Source organism: Quercus lobata, chromosome 12 (genome assembly GCF_001633185.2).
Source record: "Quercus lobata isolate SW786 chromosome 12, ValleyOak3.0 Primary Assembly, whole genome shotgun sequence".
In the NCBI taxonomy this organism is placed as follows: Eukaryota; Viridiplantae; Streptophyta; class Magnoliopsida; order Fagales; family Fagaceae; genus Quercus; species Quercus lobata.
In genome coordinates, this window is record NC_044915.1 from 6,005,640 (window position 1) to 6,022,512 (window position 16,873).

At 34.0% G+C, this 16,873-nt stretch overlaps 1 protein-coding gene across 1 annotated transcript; it reads right to left on the reverse strand.

Moving 5' to 3' along the window:
* Positions 1-15,456: 15,456 nt before the first annotated feature.
* On the reverse strand, positions 15,457-16,323 carry LOC115970137 (protein FAR1-RELATED SEQUENCE 5-like). The gene has a single exon (XM_031089804.1). The coding sequence runs from the start codon at positions 16,321-16,323 to the stop codon at positions 15,457-15,459; it is 867 nt and encodes a 288-aa protein (XP_030945664.1).
* Positions 16,324-16,873: the final 550 nt, after the last annotated feature.

Below are 16,873 nucleotides of genomic sequence, written 5' to 3' on the forward strand. Positions count from 1 at the left end.
GATGCCATTGTTTTGCTAGTTTTGTGGGTTTTACTTGTGGATGTTTTGCTGGGTTTGTGGGTTTTGCTTGTGGTCAGTGGTCAATGGGTTTCTGAGATTTGCTGGGTCAATGGTTAAGCTTTTTTTTAGTCATTTTTTTCAATTTTTCTTCTTCTTCTTCTTAGAATTAGAGAAAGGGAAGAGAGAGACTTAGGGAGAGGTATGAAAGAGAGGAGATATGTAACGGATGTTACAAACCATTTGAGGATAAAGATTGAAATGGTTAGTTTTTAAACATTTTGGACTTGATTGATATTACCCAAAACCTCAAGGTATGTTTGTAAAATTTATCCATATATATATTCGTAGGTCTAGGAATTTGGGTGCTTTCTAGGTTCGTCCATGAATACACAAACATACCCCTTCAGGAGAGTATGTTTGTGAAATTTATATATATAGGCCTAGGAATTTGGGCCCCTTCTAGGTTCGTCCATGAATACACTAACTTTTGAGGACGAGCTTAAATATTTTAGCTAGAACAGAATGGAATGACATTTAAAACTTAGGTATTATCAACGAAGGTAGCCAAAAAAATAAAAATATGGAAAGAAGTGACTAAGAGCATCCACAGCAATGGAGCTAAATTTTTAGCAATTTAGCTCCACCAAAAGCTATTTTATCTATTTTACCTACACACATACTGCAACAGTGGATCTATTTTAGCTTTCAACAAAATAAAATAATATAATCATCACAATAAAATAATATTTCTACTACAATAAAATAATACATCCAAAAAAAAAAAAAAAACTCACAAACGGATCATCACCACATTTCACAACCACCGCCGGCCAAGAACAACCACCCACAAAAACCTTTCAGCCAGCCACATCCACCTCCACCACCACTCCACTAGCAACAACCTCTATGTGACAACCACAACCCATAGCAAGAAAAATAAAATAAAAATCAAACCACCACCAACATAGCCACAACCATAGCCCAACACAGGCCATGACAACCATAGCCACAGCTACCAAACCACCACCAACACAACCAACAAACCGCCATTTCAACCACAATCCACGGTCACAACCAAACCCACAAAAAAAAAAAAAAAATCAAACACCAAAAAACCCATGCAAAGAAGAACCAAAAACACCAGCCAAAAAAAAAAAAAAAAAAATATCAGAAACCCACAAACCTAGCAATCCAAAACCCATGAACATATATTGGAGAATCAACCCTGCGTCGATGCTACCCACGTTGTCAACATCCTCGCCGTGCTTTAGTTTCCGTTTACGCTTCGATCTCATCGCTCTACATGTACATCTCTCTTTCAGCTTGGGACTTGGGGCTTGGGATGGCGAGCTGGGTTGGCGAAAGGGGTGGGTCGAAGCTTGATCGAGAGAGAGAAGACCAGTCATCGCCATTGCCATCGCCATCACCATCGCTAATCACGCCATCGCCATTTTCGTTTACGCCATTGCCGATCACACAAAAAGAACAGAGAAAAGATATCGAAGAGATAGAGAAGGAAGAGAGAGGGCTGAGACTTGAGTCTGATGAAAAGAAAGAGACGGAAGAGAGAGAGAGAACAAGATGGATTATTTTAATGGAAAGAGAGAGAAAAGTTAAATAAAATAGTATTATATTTTTTTAGCTTTGTGCTACAGTGCACATCTATAGATAGATGTGCACTGTAGCTGAACATCTAAATTTTTTGCTTTTGCCTCCACTGCTACAGTGTAGTTTTTAGGGGTAGTGGAGCTAAAATATACCAACCTATATAGCACCACTGCTGTGAATGCTCTAATGATTAATTGAAGTACGAACATAGGCTTTTGGGAAGAATGGAAGGCAAAGAAAATGCCATGTATCACCTATGTAATAATTGATTAATGAATTAACAAATCCACATGTAAATGGTTAGAAAATATTTTTTGAAAGGAGTAGTTAGATAATTAACGCAAGGGCCCCACGCCTAGATATATTATACATTTTTTTGCTAATTCGATATATTATACAATATACATATGTAGCTATGAGAAATCAAAACTCAGTTCATTCCATCTATAAAAAATTTCAAACCCTTCATTTTTTTTTTTTTCAAAAATTTCCCCTTTCTCTTAATCTTCCTTCAACCACTTGTTTAAATGGATGTTCGTTTTGTTAGGACATATGTATTTCACTTGTTAGGAACATATGTCACTACTTTATGTAATTAACTTATCATTTGACAAAATGCATTTTACTTATATTTGGGTAGATTTAGGATGTGTTTAAATACTTCAAGAAACCATGTTTCAAGATCAAGTGTTGAAGCCTTCAAGTCTGTCCAAGAAAACAAGCTGATAGTGTAAATTCATTAAAGCTCGACAGTTGGTTCGACAGCTACATCTATCAAGCTTAAGAAAGCTGTTCAAAGCCCGGTGTGCTCGACAACTGCTCGACACCTTCTATCTGTCGAGGTTTAAGAATTTCAGAATTCTGATTTGATTTTCTTGGGATCCGTGAATATGTCTTTGGGCTTTCTTTTCTCCTAACCCTAGACATATAACTTATCATTTGACAAAATGCATTTTACTTATATTTGGGTAGATTTAGGATGTGTTTAAATACTTCAAGAAACCATGTTTCAAGATCAAGTGTTGAAACCTTCAAGTCTGTCCAAGAAAACAAGCTGATAGTGTAAATTCATTAAAGCTCGACAGTTGGCTCGACAGCTACATCTATCAAGCTTAAGAAAGCTGTTCAAAGTCCGGTGTGCTCGACAACTGCTCGACACCTTCTATCTGTCGAGGTTTAAGAATTTCAGAATTCTGATTTGATTTTCTTGGGATCCGTGAATATGTCTTTGGGTTTTCTTTTCTCCTAACCCTAGACATATAAAATGATTGTTTTAAAGGCCGTCAAACAGTTCACAAGTTGCACAAGCATTGAGCAAACTCTGTTTAAGCAAATTGTGACCGGAGACAAAGTTCTTGCCCTAGTTCATCTCTTTCTCTTGAAAAAGTTGCTGTGTATGTGCATCGTAGGATTTTGTGACCAAGTATCTTCTTGATCTTCATCGTGTGGATGAACTGAAGAATTTTGCAACCAACAATCTTCTTAGTTGGTGATTGAAGTCGCGTACTGGGATCCACACAATTGGTTAGTCACGTGCTTAGGAGTTGTGCATCAGAAATGGAGACTTTCACTATCGAACAAGTCCAATTGGGTATTGGGGTAAGGGTTCAACTATAGATTGGTAAGGTACTTGGGATTCCTTTACTTGTAACCGCTTGTTGTGATAATAGTGGAGTTTCGGGAGTGGTGACCTGGAAATCACCCGGTGGGGTTTTTGCCGTTATGTTTTCCCCATTCGTAAACAAATCACCGTGTTATTTATTTTCCGCTGCATAATTAGTTTATCGGTGATTTGTTTGTGCTACCACGCGTTTGCATGATAAATTGATTAGTTAATAACTTGACTAATTAATTAATTAATTTCTATCACAAGGGGTCATTCTGTTTGTGGCCTATCACATTTTCTTTAATCCAATTTGTGATTTGTAAAAACATGCAGATCTATTATCCGTCCCACCCAAAGAAAACCCGATGAATGAAATGAGCAAAAACGCGAATCTATTATCTGCCCCACCCAACAAATACCCAGTGAATGAAAGTGGGCTCATAATATAAGCTTAGTAGAGTATAAGAGTAGAGAAAAAGAAGAAGAAATGTACAGAAATATCTGACAACAGAAGGAGAAGAAAAGAAACAGCGGAAAAACCCTAGTTTGTTATTTAAATAATTTGCAATTTATTAATTTGTTAATAATACTAAAAAATTGCATAATAATTGCAGGTTTTGTTTCGCAATGTCTCCTCCAAAAGTTAAGGATAGTTACTCGGAATTACTAAATGTAGTATTTGGATTTCTATTCAACTCGGGAATATTTGATCTTACTTATTTTAAAGGAGGGGCAGATACTGCTTCAAATTCCGTTGGTCGCCAGCTTGATAAGACAACTAGAGGCATTCCTGGAAGGATAAGAAAGAAATTTAGAGATAATCCAATGGTTCTAAGTGTTGATGGGTTTGTTGCATTTAAAGGTTCTAGACTTCTTGGAGAATCTGATAATGTTGAGTTAGAATTTGGTAAAAATGCTAAATCTGCTGAGTTAGGGTTTGTTGCCACACAAGGACCTAATTTCTTATTCTGTGGCTGTTCTAAAGTTGACGCAGAGGAGTCAGGTTGCTGAAACTTTGGCAATCTGGAATGCAGTATTGACTACAATCAAACTGAAAAGTAACTATTGATATGATAGCTTGGTACTGGTTGGAGATTATAAAGATGCTATTGTTTGGTTGAACGAGAAGAACGAATGCCAGAAGAACAAATGCCTTGCTTCGTTACGATATTTTTATAACGGTATTAGTGATTCTCTAGCAAAGAGTAGAATCAAATTCTATGCGTTCCATGTTTTTAGAGGTTTGAACGGTTCTGCTGATTATATGGCTCAACTTGGCCATCACTTGGAGTCTAATAACTCGGAGTCTAGTAACACTATAAGAAAATAGCCTTATTATTGCTACAAAAATTTTTTGTTGCAATAAGCTTCATATTATTGCAATCAGTGGCGGAGCCAGGATTTCAATTTAGGGGGGGTAAGATTAAAAGAGAAAAGATTGAAAGTAAAATTATTCTAAAAAATAGCAATTCAATATTAATAACAAATAAATAAGCAATTATATGCTAATGTAATTGTCATTTGTGACACACAATCTAATACAAATGTAAACTTTAATTTATTTTTTTATACTTAGTTTAATTTACTCAAATACCCTCAATGTAAATAGTTAATTAATGATAATCAAATTGAGAAATTAACTTGAATGCATACTGTTTAATCATATAATTTGATGATTTCTTCAAAGAAATTGAAAAAATAAATTAATGCAAAAGTGTTAAGAATATGACAATATGCCTACAAAGTTGTATACGTGTCTCATTGTTAGGAATGCTTTTAAAAAACTAAGTAAAATTCAATTTTCTTCTTTAATTCTTCTAAGTAGTTAAAATTTTGGATTATAACAAAAATTCAAAATTTGAAATTGTGAAGAAAAGGAAGAGAAAGATTAGTAGATGCTCTAAGGTTTCCTTTAACAATTAGTCTAGAATCACCATTTTTTTTTTCTTTTCACAATCATTGAGCTAACAATTTGTAAATGTAGACAATAAAATAATGTCAATGATAAACCAAAATGAAAATAAATAACATCTCAAAAGTTGTGGAATTTGTTGCAGAAAATATTTTGTTTAGCATTGCTAGCTTTTCAGTAGTGTACTTCTACTAACGTATATAAAGGCATAGGAGAGTTTTTTAATTTTTTAAAAATTTGTGAGACTGGCACCTGCTATTCAATCTTGATTCTAGAGTCCATGACTTACCGTGAGGAGAATACTAGTTTTTTGCTTTTGGGAAGCTTTCTGTCAGTGGATGGTGCCAACTACTTTCAACTATAATAAGAGTATATTATACATGATTTTTTTGGCGAGCTGAGGGGGGCAACTGCCCCCTTTCGCCCCCCCTTGGCTCCGCCCCTAGTTGCAATAAACCTATATTGCAACAAAATGTTTTCGTTGCCCACGGTTGCGATAAAGTCTATGGCAATAGACTATTGCAACAAAATTTTTGTTGCAATAGAGTTTTGTTGCAATAAGTTTGTTGCAATAAAAGATTTTTATTATTATTAAAAACACTTTATTGCAACAAATTTTTTTGTTGCAATAGGTCAGTAAGTACCTGATTGCAACAAAATTTTTATTGTGATAAGTTACCACAACAAAAATTTTTGTTGCAATAAATTATATATATATATATATATTTTAAATCTATTTTTTCCCACTAAACACACCATATTTAACCTGTTAACAATATAAAAATATCTTCACAAAATCAAAATAAAAAAAAAAAAAATTTCTACAAAAGACAAAAACCATCAATATTTGTTGAATTTATATTCAACCACGTAAATTCATTATCACAACCATCAAATATACAACTAGTAGAATTAAGTTTCATTATTTATGTATGCTTTAAAAATACTTATTCAACCTCCAAAAAAGGATTATCAATGCCTTTAATGACTTGTTCATTCTCCAAAAAAGTAATATTCATGCTGTAATCACAAATCACTTGAATAATTGCCACCCTAAAAACAATAAAAATTTGTAAGAAACTCATGTTATAATCATCACACAAATATTTCCATATATATGTATTCACATTAACAACAAGATTAAGCCATTTAATTTGAATAAACATGTTGACATGTGTTTTTCATAAAACCTCTTACTTTCTACTTTTTATTAAGCTGTGACTAAATTCAGATTTATGCCCCTATTGGTTCAAGTCATCATCTGATATAACCAAAAACAAAAATTATTAAAGGGACATAATTACATATAATCAATCAGGTTTTTATTAGCAAACCAGAACAAATGCTTTTATTAATAAGACAACTATATGTTTAGACATAAAATAAACCACCAAATTACTGGTTTGAGCAACTCAAGGTCACAGTCCATTAGTCCTAGTACAAGAATTCCCTGTCCAGAAACAAAATTAGAAAGTAATGAACAATTGAACGTATATACAACAGGTCTGGATTACCTCCAATAAAAATTTAACAAGATATCTCTTTTTTGTTTTAAACAAAGACTAACACATCACTCACTAATAACCCAACGGTGGAGATTAAAACTCAATGCCACCTTATTAAATTTTAAGCAAAAACTAATAGAGCCCACCCAAGACTAACGTTGCTACTTCTTCTCATGCTCACGCTCACGCTCACACTCACGTTAACATTTTTTATTTTTATTTATTTTATTTATTATTTTTTAAGTCCATGAAACTTAAAGCTTGTAGCTATAAAATGAGATTGGTTGCTTTTGCTCTTGACAGAGGAAATTGGTATTATTAGTCTATAGTTGCACTCGGAGTGACTATAGAGTAGGCCACTTAAAGAGAGAGGAAGAGATGTGTATTGAGGAAACTTGTTGGTTGCATTGACTCTTGTTTCAAAACTAAGCGCCAAAATAAAAAAATAGCAATAAGAAAAATATGTTTTGCCACCTAAGTTCTCCCTCTCTTTTTATTTATTTTTCTCTTTTCCAGCTTGCCAAATCAAATTTTAGAACTAGGCTAAAGCATATGTGAAGATGTCATTTTCTGTAGGAATGACTACAATTCAATTGAGTGAGAGTATAAACTCTGATTTGAAGGATTATTTACATAAATTTCTGAACTTTTCACCTATAAAAAAAAGGGATTATTTACATTAATTTTGAATGGTCAGTCTTGTAATTTTGTAGTTTTTCATGATGACTATTTTAAGGGTACGTTTGGTACACTGAATGTAAATTACATTAGGAATAGTAATCTTTATTACTGAGAATAAAAAACATTGTAATGGAATAACTATTACTATTCATAAGTTTGGTTGTTACATATGGAAAGCTTGTAAAAGATGATGTATAAGAAAAGTTTATATTTTTAAAAATATATTAATTTTAAAACCTATTATATACACTAAGGAATAGCTATTATATCCATTTTAAAGAGGAATTGCTATTCTTCAACTTAAAGAATAGTTATTCCAATGTAATAACTAATCCATGTAGTAAAGATACAACCAAATGACTGAATTGATATTACATATGAATAACTATTCCATTACAAGAATTATTATAGCATACCAAACGTACCCTAATTGTTTGTGATAAGGAGGCGTGCTATTTGAATGGATAGTTTTTATTTTGGGTTAAAAAAAATGCATGCCAAGTGCTTGAGAAAAGTTCCCAAAAAATTTCAAATAGGGCTAGGACCAACTAGCATATACTATGAAGGAAGCATTGTATTTGAAGGAATCATTTTAGGGCCAACTAGCAAACAACATAGATTAATATATATATATATATATATATAATATATTCTTCCACAAAGCCAATAGCACAACAACATACTATTCTTTCATAAAAAAAGATACTATTCTTCTAATTTGCATAAATTGTTTGCTAAAAAAGTACAAAGTAGCATTAAAGATAAAAAGAACTTTGACCATTACAAACTTTGAGCTCCAACAAAATAGCATAAACTGTGAGTTCCACAATTACAATCTTCAAGCTCCAAAAAAAAAACAATATAAACTATGAGCTCTAATAATTACAAACTTTGAGCTCCAAAAAGTAGTATAAATTGTTATCTCCAACAATTAAAAATGGTTTTTTAAAGTTATTCAAAACTAAGAATTCGCTGCAGCCATTCAAAGATAGGTAGAAAAAGCTTTAATTTTACCAATTTAAAACTTTGTAAGCAATGAATTGATATCATCCCCTTCAAGATCACTAGGATTCTTACAACATGGAAGAGGAATATGAGGATTTGTCATTCCTGCTTGACACGTTACAACTAATAGCCAAATATTAACTATTAGAAAATCCACATAAGTCTCTTGAAAATTCTTCATTTCTTTTCTTACCATAAAAATTTACTGAATTCTCAAAAGTTCCAAATGAACTTTGTTCTTGATCATTTCTAATGCTCTTTCCCTATATATAGTAGAAACATATTAGTTAAAAATGATGATTAATCTTATAGTATAAAAGTTGTTATCAAATAAAATTCAAATAATTCTTAATTTATGCACTCAAAGTAAACTCTAATACAATGGTACTTGAGATAATGATGAAGGATTACAAGGTTCACCAACACTTGAAAAATGAGGAATGTACAAATCCTATATTTATTAGTGATCAATAATAGTGTACAATTTATGAAAACAAAATCACCTAAAATGAAGGGGAAAAAAAGAAGATTAAACAACATAGATGAAGTTACCTGAATTGAATGATCTGTGTATGGCAGAGGATTATAACTGATGGCCCCATTAACTTGCTGATGCGGGAGACGCAAGAAGATTTTTATTTAATATTATTTATGTTTGCAAGCCAATTATATTTTTCTATTTTATGTCCTATTAGTTTATTGGGCTATTATTATTTTAATTTAGAAGTAAGGTTATTTTTGTAATAAGGTAATTAGGGTTTCCTAGACAATTAGAACTAGAGTCTAACCATCCTTTATAAGCAACCTATTGTACTCCTTAAGAGATAGTTGATATTTTGATGAATGAAAAAATGGCCTTTGGTCTCTTTTGGTCTGGTGCTGACTCCAAGTCTACCCTAGGTGCTGACTCCTAGTGGTTTCCTCGTTTGGTGCTAATTCCAAGCAAGGCCTAGGTGCTGACTCCTAGGTCATATCCCTTTATTTTATTGTTGTTTCAATTTTGTTTTGGTCGTCCTGCGTCATATTTGGTATCAGAGTAAACACCAATCTATTTAAAGTATAACCACAGTCATGAACCAAAAAAGTATATTTTTTTAAAAAAAAATTCATTCAGTGCTCGTGTTTCTCATCCCATCAAATCACAATTCAGATCCATAAGAAGTCAGCGCCGCCATCAGCCTCCATCACTAGTAGCATCCCTATCACACCGACGACTTCCAATTTCATTATCCAGCACCACGACGATGACGATCTAGCCTTCAAATCGCCATTTGCTCACTTGCTCCAATCGACACCAGACCATCTCCGTCAACCCACGAGCCCGATCCTGATCCTTGTCAGTGTTGCACTGCTAGAAGCCCTTCATCTCGTGCGCCACTACCGGCTTCACTGGTTATGAAGCTCTCATCTTGCCCGGCGCCGTTGTCTAATCACTGCACTTACTGGGACTGAAGCTTCATTTTGTTGTTACCCATCCACACCACAATGTATTTGGCTTTTTGGTCATTAAAAAAAAAAAAAAACAAAACAAAAAGGGGGTCAAGTCCTCTGGCCCGTGCAGTAGAGAAGTTCCAAGTCCGTGAACAACCAACTCCACGTAAGGCCCAGTACACTTAGCTGCCATCACAAGGGTTAGGTTCTCTTACTATCTTTAGTGGACTCAAATTTTCATTTAAGATTCTTCTTTAGTTTCTTTACGTGCATACCCAAAAAAAAAAAATCAAGTCTAGCCTTCTAGGCCTTCAGTCTAGTCCACGGTTTTTCTATTGGTGTTCAAACTTCAAACAGTGAAGCTTTATTTGGTTAATGCCATGACAATCCCTTCTTTAGTGGGCCATACATAGCAAGTCAAGTTGGCAAAATTATTTTGCCTAGTGAGCTATGGTAATATCCGAAGCACCTTATTTTGATGGTTGTAAAACTAATCCACAGGATTTTGTCAACTGGATGAATGGGATGGAGCAATTCTTCGAACAAGCAAATTTTGCGGATAACATAAAGGTTAGGTATGCAAAGTTGAAGTTAAGAGATTGAGCACAAATGTTTTGGGAGGATCTTGAATATTTTTGCTATATAAGGTACATTAGTGTGTGGGAAGATATGAAAGAAAAGTTTTGTAATGAGTATTTGTCACCATACTTTCGAGCTAAGTATCTACCCCAATCTCAGTGTGGTACTTTTCAAGTTGAAGCAAATACGATGAATCCTCATCCGATTTCATGTCCTCAGCGCACTTTTGAACAATCTATTGAGGAATTATCTACCAAGGAATTAAAGGAATTATCTGTAAAGCTCATGAAAGATGTTCAAGACAGGATTGCTTAGATGAAGCAAATGAAGACTCAAATCGATTCAATTGGGAAACTCAGGATAATTGATCACAATGAACTTATTGCTACCGCCATAGAAGACAACATTGATGATGATATCTTGGTCATGGAGAAACCTCAAGCAACACCAAAGCCTAATGTTGACAAAGATGTACATGCCTCGACGAGTGTTGCTTTAACATGCGTGCAAGGAAATGAATCTATTGAAGAGCAGCAAGATGAAGAGATGGTTTCTAAGGAGAGTATTATGTTAAAGGGTGCACATGATGTGTTATTGGAAGCTAATGAATCTGCTTTTGATCAGCCTTCCATAGTGCATGTAGACAAATAGTTTGCTAAAGTGGAGAAAGTGGATAACATAGTACTTCCAATGGTTCAAGATAAGATTATGTTGATTCCACACATTGATTTTGTTATTTCAGAAGAATTTGCCATGATGGAATTCAAGAATTTTCTTTTCTCTATGCTCCCTAAGGTGATTCCAGACTTGACACAAGTATTACTTGTCAGCATCCTAATCCTTCAATGCTTTAGAACTCGAGGTTGAGTTTTCTCCAACCAAAGGAGAATGATGCAGGAGACACAAGAAGATTATTATTCAGTATTATTTATGTTTGCAACCCAATTGTATTTTTATGTTTTAGGTCCTATTAGTTTATTGGGCTATTAGTATTTTAATTTAGAAGTAAGGTTATTTTTGTAATAAGGCAATTAGGGTTTTGATGTGGGAGACGCAAGAAGATTTTTATTTAGTATTATTTATGTTTGCAAGTTAATTGTATTTTTTTTATGTTTTAGGTCCTAGTAGTTTATTAAGCTATTAATATTTTAATTTGGAAGTAAGGTTATTTTCTTAATAAGGCAATTAAGGTTTCCTAGCTAATTAGAACTAGGGTTTAACAATCCTTTATAAGCAACCTATTGTACTCGTTAAGAGATAGTTGATGTTTTGATGAATGAAAAAATGGCCATTTGGTCTCTTTCGGTTTGCTGCTGACTCCAGGTTTACCCTAGATGGTGACTTCTAATGGTTTCCTCATTTGGTGCTGACTCATAGGTGATATCCCTTTATTTTTTTGTTGTTTAAGTTTTGTTCTAGTTGTCCTGCATCAGTTTCGATATCAGAGCAAACACTAATCTGTTTGAAGCATCGTCATAGTCAATCCAGAACCAAAAAAATATCACAAAAAAAAAACTCCATTCACAGTATTTTTTCTGCCACCAGAAGGTTACCCAACATACCCCATTGCTAGACCTGGTCAAGGTCTTTCAAGAAGTTTCCTCGCACGTCACCACCCATTGGAAAGCCATCGTTGCCATCCCTTGTTTGTCAGATCGCACCACAGTGAGCCCCACCACCATCCTCTTCTTGATATTGTGCCACCATGACCCTCAATTGCCCGGCACCATGCCTCCGTAATCCCTCTATAAACTAGCGATTCCATCTCAAAGGTAACAATAACTAGCCTTTTATTTTATTTAAAAAAACTCCAGCACCTTATTTTCTGTTTAAACTCTTCCTGATCATTTTTAATTTGCAACCCCACAGTGTTTTACCACTAAGAACAACTTGACCTAGCCCATCTAAAATAAAGAACTCAAATTGAAACCCATTAAACTACCTGACCCAGCCAAAACAACAAACTCGTTGTACACTGTCACACAAGCCATATCGCCACCAGTAACATAAACAAACCCTTGCCCGACCCATTTGTTAACAAGCCCAAAGCCCACATTTTACAACACTAGTTTTCTTTTCAAAAAAAAAAAAAAATTACAAGACCCAGCCCACGAAATCCAAACCTGTCAACCACCCCAATCCTAGCAAATATCTGTCTAGAGAACATCACAGCAACCCAGGTTCTTGTTCCAACTGCCAACTATTTGTTGAAGCACTATTTTAGAGAATCATGGTAATATCAGATACACCTTATTTTGATGGTTGTAAAACTAATCCACAGGATTTTGTCAACTGGATGAATGGGATGGAGCAATTTTTTGAGCAAGCAAATTTTGCAAATAAAAAAAATGTTAGGAATGCAAAGTTGAAGTTAAGAGGTGGAGCACAAATGTTTTGGGAGAATCTTGAATATTTCTGCTATCTAAAGTATGAACCTGCCATTAGTGTGTTGGAAGATATGAAAGAAAAGTTTTGTGATGAGTATTTGTCACCATACTTTCGAGTTAAGTATCTACCATAATCTCACTGTGGTACTTTTCAAGTTGAAGCAAATACGATGAATCCTCATCCCATTTCATGTCCCCGGTGCACTTTTGAACAATCTACCAAGGAATTAAAGGAATTATCTGAAAAGCTCATGAAAGATGTTCAAGACATGATTACTTAGATAAAGCAAATGAAGACTCAAACTTATTCAATTGGAAAACCAAGGATAATTGATCACAATGAAATTATTGCTGCTCCCATAGAAGACAACATTGATGATGATATCTTAGTCGTGGAGAATCCTCAAGCAACACCAAAGCCTAATGTTGACAAAGACATACATGCCTCGACAAGTGTTGCTTTAACATGTGTGCAAGGAAATGAATCTATTGAAGAGCAGCAAGGAGAAGAGATGGTTTCTGAAGAGAGTATTAAGTTAGAGGGTGCACATGATGTGATATTGGAAGCTAATGAATCTACTTTTAATCAACCTTCCATGGTGCATGAAGACAACCAGTTTGCTAAAGTGGAGAAAGTGGATAACATAGTGCTTCCAATGGTTCAAGATAAGATTATGTTGATTCCACACATTGATTTTGTTATTCTAGAGGAGTTTGACATGGTGGAATTCAAGGTTTTTCTTTTCTCTATGCTCCCTAAGGTGATTCCAAACTTGAAGCAAGTGTTACTTGTTAGCATCCTAATCCTTCAACGCTTTAGAACTCGAGGTCGAGTTTTCTCCAACCAGAGGAGAATGATGCAGGAGATGCAAGAAGATTTTTATTTAGTATTATTTATGTTTGCAAGTCTATTGTATTTTTTATGTTTTAGGTCCTAATAGTTTATTAGTTTATTAATATTTTAATTTGGAACTAGGGTTTAGTAATCCTTTATAAGCAACCTATTGTACTACTTGAGGAGATAGTTGATATTTTGGTAAATGAAAAAATGGCCATTTGGTCTGGCGCTGACTCTAGGTCTAACCTAGGTGCTGACTCCTAGTGGTTTCCCCACTTGGTACTGACTCCAAGCAAGACCTAGGTGTTGACTCCTAGATCATATCTCTTTATTTTATTGTTGTTTCAGTTTTATTTTGGTTGTCCTGCGTCACCTGCATAGATGAAGTTAAATGCTTCTCCTATGTAATGTGTAATATTTAGTAAATTAATATGTCATTAAATAAAGAACCTAGAATATTTGTGAAGTAGTATAAATGTTAAAAATTATAATGGTGAGACTAGTACCTATAAACACTGATTTGTTTGTAATGGGTTGATGGATGCTTCCTTTTTTCTTCTTTTTGGGCTTTTCAAGGCAACTTTTAATTCGGCGTCTTCCTTTACATCCTTGCTTCTTCTTGAGACCCTTAGCAGAAATGGTTGTCATCTCGTTTGATGAATTTTCTTGGCTAATATTAACTTGACAGGGATTAGATTTTTTTCTAAGGATATCATCAATATTTTTTTTTCTCAACTCATTATAGCTTCCCAATGCTAGCTCATATGCTTCCTCACATTCACTTGCTCGAGTGATAAGCTTGACATACATTGGACCCAAAAACTTATATCAAGTTGTAACTTCCAACTCGGTGTTAGCTTTGATATCACGTCCATTAAAGTCTTGCAGAATCTCATTTTTTGCATCTTTTGTCCATTTCTTAGAGCATTCTCATCAAAAATGCTATAAAATATAGCATTTAGCATCTTAAAAAGTTATTTTATTCATTTTAACATCTCACTTTACAATACACTTAACATCAAAAATTCTATTATTTTACCACTTCATTTAAATATTCTTTTTTTATATTCTTTCTTTATATTTTCTTTATTCTTTCCATCACACCTCTCTCCTTCACCAACCTTCTCATCCTCGCAGAATCAACAAATGATCCACCTAATGCATACATGCTCGACACAAGCAAATAACTTGATGAATTAAAAGCTCCAACTCAAGAACATTGAGAGACAGCTCCTGTGCCAAGCTTGCTGTTCCCATGGCTTTTATAAGCACTCAAAGTGCCCCCCAATACTTGCACTGGCCCCAAGTGTTTTATTAAACAAATAAATTTTTTTTTAACATCTTGCCATAGTGGGCTACTAGAGATAGCAGCCCCCTGTAGCTAGAAGTCAAAATTAATAGCATTAGCATTCTTGATAGAGTGTGCTTTTTACAAATTTGATGTTAAAATTTAGCATTTAGTATTCTTGATGAGAATGCTCTAAAAGGATGTATTTCTCTGGAAGAACCTTAATATCCATAACATCAAGAATTTGTAAAGCATGACTACACAAAATCCCACCTCTTTCAAACTTTCTACAACTACATGAAACAATCTTTTTAAAAGGATTCCAAATTACTTGACGATCTTTTGGCTTACCATATATTGAAACTATATACTCATGAGTTGCATTTCTTTCAACACGCTCCTTCACAAAAGCTCCTTGGAACTCTTCATATAGCTCTTGAAACTTCAAAAATAATTTAGGTGTATAAATATGTGCTGCTTGAATCAGCATAGGTGATGTAATCTTAACTTTTGGCAACTTTTGTCTTAAATTGTACTCACCCTTCAACTCCTTGTAACGTTTAGCATTAAGTAGTCTCTCAAAATGTATGAAGAATTTTACGATATCATAGTCTAACTATAAATAATCCTTCAAATTAGAGTTTATACTCTCACTCAATTGAGTTGTAGTCATTCTTGCAGAAAATGACATCTTGACATATGCTTTAGCCCATTTCTCTTTCACTTCAAGCGTACTTTGAAACCAAGAATTATCAAAAGCATTGTACTTATGAAGTATAGCATCCCAAGCACCAAGAAACTCTTCCTTCTCTTCCCAAATTTTAAAACATGCATCGAGATCACTTCTAAATTCATCCTCACATTGTAATAAATGGTTGACACGCTTGAGAGCATTTTGCATTAAATACCATTTACATAATCGATGATAAGTATTTGACATCACCAATGAGATGGCTTTTGCCATTGCCAGATTTTGATCGGTAAAAATTGTATTTGGTTTCTTCCCAGACATTGCTTCAAAGAATGCTTCAAACAACCACTGAAATGTATCAATAGTTTCATCATATAAAAGGAAAGCCCCAAATATCGTAGACTCTCTATGATGATTAAACCCAACAAACATTGCAAGGGGTCGATACTCCTTATTAGTTCTATACGTTGTATCAAAAGAAACTACATCACCAAATAACTTATAATCAACAATCATTTGCGCATCCGCCCAAAAAATATTTGTTATTAGTTTTGAAGCATCTAATTGTACTGCATAATAAAAGGAAGAATTTTCTTTCCTTTGTTTCTGAAAGTATTTAAATAAACTCCTTGCCTCACCACATTTTTGTTCTTTTTGCTGTTTACTATTATGGTAATTCTTTTGATCTTGCTTAGTGTAACCAAGAGCATCTCTACCACCAACTTGCCTGGCCATGAACTCATATGAATCCTTCAATTTTATACCACTATCATAAGCCAAATCAATTTCCATTCCTTGTGCTTTTGAGACCTTTCGTTGGGATAGCATCATGTGAGCACATTGTGGAATATGGAGAATATGATTATGGTTGAGCTCAAGGCTATGTATAAAATATTTCCCCTTCTTTTTATCAAGCCGAATTATCATATGAGCATTGCAACTTGTCCTTGTTTTAGCCCATTCATACTTATTTTCACCATCTCTCTCCCATGGGGCTTTATTTCCCTCTTTACAACAACTAAACTTTCTTAAAGTCACCATGCCATCTTTTTTTTCTTTTATTGCACCATTCTTTTCTAATAGTAAATCCAGAATTTCTTCCACACATTATAAAAGTCATATGCCTCTTGTTCAAATTCAAATTCAATGCCAAGTTTTGGAATATAATCAGTATTCAATTTTTTACTATCATCATTGTTTTCCTCTTCCATGTAACTGTTAAATATAAATCAAAATGTAAAAGAAACGTGAATTACCACTAAAAAATGAAAATAAATGAATGAATGATGGAAAAAATTTTGTAATATTATATATTATTTGCCTAAATTTATTAACAATGACA